This window comes from Notothenia coriiceps, unplaced genomic scaffold, assembly GCF_000735185.1.
Source record: "Notothenia coriiceps isolate Sejong01 unplaced genomic scaffold, NC01 NC01_scaffold00033214, whole genome shotgun sequence".
Classification (NCBI taxonomy): Eukaryota; Metazoa; Chordata; class Actinopteri; order Perciformes; family Nototheniidae; genus Notothenia; species Notothenia coriiceps.
In genome coordinates this window covers 1-2,111 of record NW_011365915.1, presented here as the reverse complement: position 1 = coordinate 2,111, position 2,111 = coordinate 1, and the positions used below count along the sequence as shown (strand labels likewise).

General features: G+C 44.4%; 1 protein-coding gene across 1 annotated transcript; it reads right to left on the bottom strand.

Moving 5' to 3' along the window:
- Window positions 1–59: 59 nt before the first annotated feature.
- On the bottom strand, window positions 60–899 carry LOC104961412 (REST corepressor 1-like). The gene is made up of 3 exons (XM_010789715.1): window positions 770–899; window positions 419–675; window positions 60–342 (listed from the first exon to the last, which is right to left on the bottom strand). Exons 1-3 carry the CDS (start codon window positions 846–848, stop codon window positions 310–312), a joined length of 369 nt encoding a protein of 122 aa, XP_010788017.1. The 5' UTR covers window positions 849–899; the 3' UTR covers window positions 60–309.
- Between the last annotated feature and the right edge of the window lie 1,212 nt (window positions 900–2,111).

The window sequence follows — 2,111 nt, the reverse complement described above, 5'->3', positions numbered from 1 at the left end:
ACGTAAACTTAACGTTACTTAGGTACATACACTATACTACGTTATACACACACACACACACACACACACACACACACACACACACACACACACACACACACACACACACACACACACACAAATCATGTCACGCCCACTCCGAGTGACAGGTCCGGTTTCTGATTGGTCCACAGAGAGACGACAGGTAACCTCCCACCTGACCAATAACTGCAGCATCAAGTATAAAATAAAACTAATTAAATACAGGAGACGAAATGTATATAAAATAAAATGAATCATAATAAAGATAAAAGAGGGTTGGAGTCAGAGTCACGAGGCCAGGGGCTTCTGGGAGTCGGAGTCCTGAGGAGAAGAGACGCATTAGGAACCAGCAGAGTATATGTCTTTAGACTGAGGATTCTGGGATATGTAGTCTAACCTGCTTTGTGTCAGCGACCTCCTCCTCCTCAGCAGGACTCTCCTCCATCTTGTCCTCCTCCTCGGCCCCTCCCCCATCAGCCAAGCCCCCATCGGCCACACCCCCCTCCAGCCCATGCTCCGCCTCCCACTCTTGCAGAACCTCGTCCAGGTTGAACCTCCGTCTGTAGTTCACCAGGAAGTTCTTCACCTGCACCACCGACTTGTTTCCAATCACATCGGAGATAGCCTGGAAGTCCCGCCCATACTTCCTGATGGCTGTGTGTGATTGGACAAGAAAGAGGGTCACTGACCAATCACTGAGGGAGAGGGTTAATCAGTACAGGTGTTCCAGGTGTGTTTCAGGTGTTACCTTGTACAGCGAGCAGCTGCTCCTCCGTCGTCCAGCGGGTGTTAAACTTCTGATTCACCTGAAACAACAACAACAACATGAACAGCTGTTTTTACTCTACAGAAACCTGGTCTGGGTCCGATCAGCTGACCTCTAAACAGCTGGGTCGCAAGTTGACGTTCAGTGTGTTGCCGGGGGCATATAAGGATTTATCCACCATGTTGAAAATGTTAAAAAAAATATGTCTTAAGAACACGGCGTGCGGAAATATACGGGTCGTGCTGCAGCTAGATGTGCCTGTCCTCTGTAAGAAGGTGTCGGCGACTGACATGCAAGGAAGAACGGCTGAGTGTCCACAGGCTGTTCCAACTTTAACAACTGTATTAACTTCCAGGGTAGTGAATTGAACATGCAATTGTAATTGGGTGTGTGGTATATTTTCATGCACGGACACGCATGTTCCACAACACACAAACTGAACAACACTCAATTTTCCGATCGCCACCAGCGTCCTTGCGATCTTGTTATAATAACAAGTGCACGTTACTGATGCAATATGGTTGAGACCATTCGGGCTTATTCTAGAGGGGTGCAAGGAATAGTCCAAGCAGTGGGGGAGTTTTATACAATATGTTTAAAAAACATAAATAAAAAGGTTTTAAAAAGTTATTGTTTAATGTTTTAAGGAGGTGACGCTACTCAGCCAATCAAATCGGTGCAGTCAGCACGATAGATTCAAACACACAGAGACGAGACAAGAGGAGAGAAACAGTCGGAGTAATTTCAAATGGCGGAAGGCAGACAGGGAAAACAGAGCATTTAATTACATTTTCTCTTACTGGACCTCTTTGAAATGCAATTGAATACCCCTGCATTATAGCAACAACAACAATAATAATAATAATAATAATAATAATAATAATAATAGCAATAATAATTGGGAGTAGGGGCGCGGCTGTTCTTATGTTCTCTGAGGGGAGGCTCACCTACCCACACTTTGAAAACCCCTGGTCCAGATCGAATAACAGCAATGCCAATCTCCTGAAGCACCTAAGTAATCCTACATACATTGGGCTATAAAACTAGTCGCCAAAGACCCCACCGTCTCAACCACCGGCAGTGACCCAGATGGAGCAACACCATCTAAACAGCCAAAAAACGATTTTTTTAAATCGCCACATGTCACCCATAGTCAACTAAACAGATTGATTGCCAGGTATGTTGTTGAGGACATGCTGCCCATCGCAACGGTCGAGTCTGTTGCATGCCTTCAGATAACTAGTCAGACAAAAAACAACACAAAAACTTGTATTTGTATTGTTATTATTTTTAAAGTAAATTAACTTGTTACTAGTTACTTTTA

What these genes read in the sequence shown, in the direction of transcription:
- LOC104961412 (XM_010789715.1), bottom strand. Translation starts at nt 848, where the DNA reads ATGTTGTTGTTGTTGTTTCAGGTGAATCAGAAGTTTAACACCCGCTGG. An exon ending in GCAGCTGCTCGCTGTACAAG is followed by an intron (nt 676 to 769) that starts GTAACACCTGAA and finishes AATCACACACAG; the next exon opens with CCATCAGGAAGTATGGGCGG. An exon ending in AGGTCGCTGACACAAAGCAG is followed by an intron (nt 343 to 418) that starts GTTAGACTACAT and finishes TCTTCTCCTCAG; the next exon opens with GACTCCGACTCCCAGAAGCC.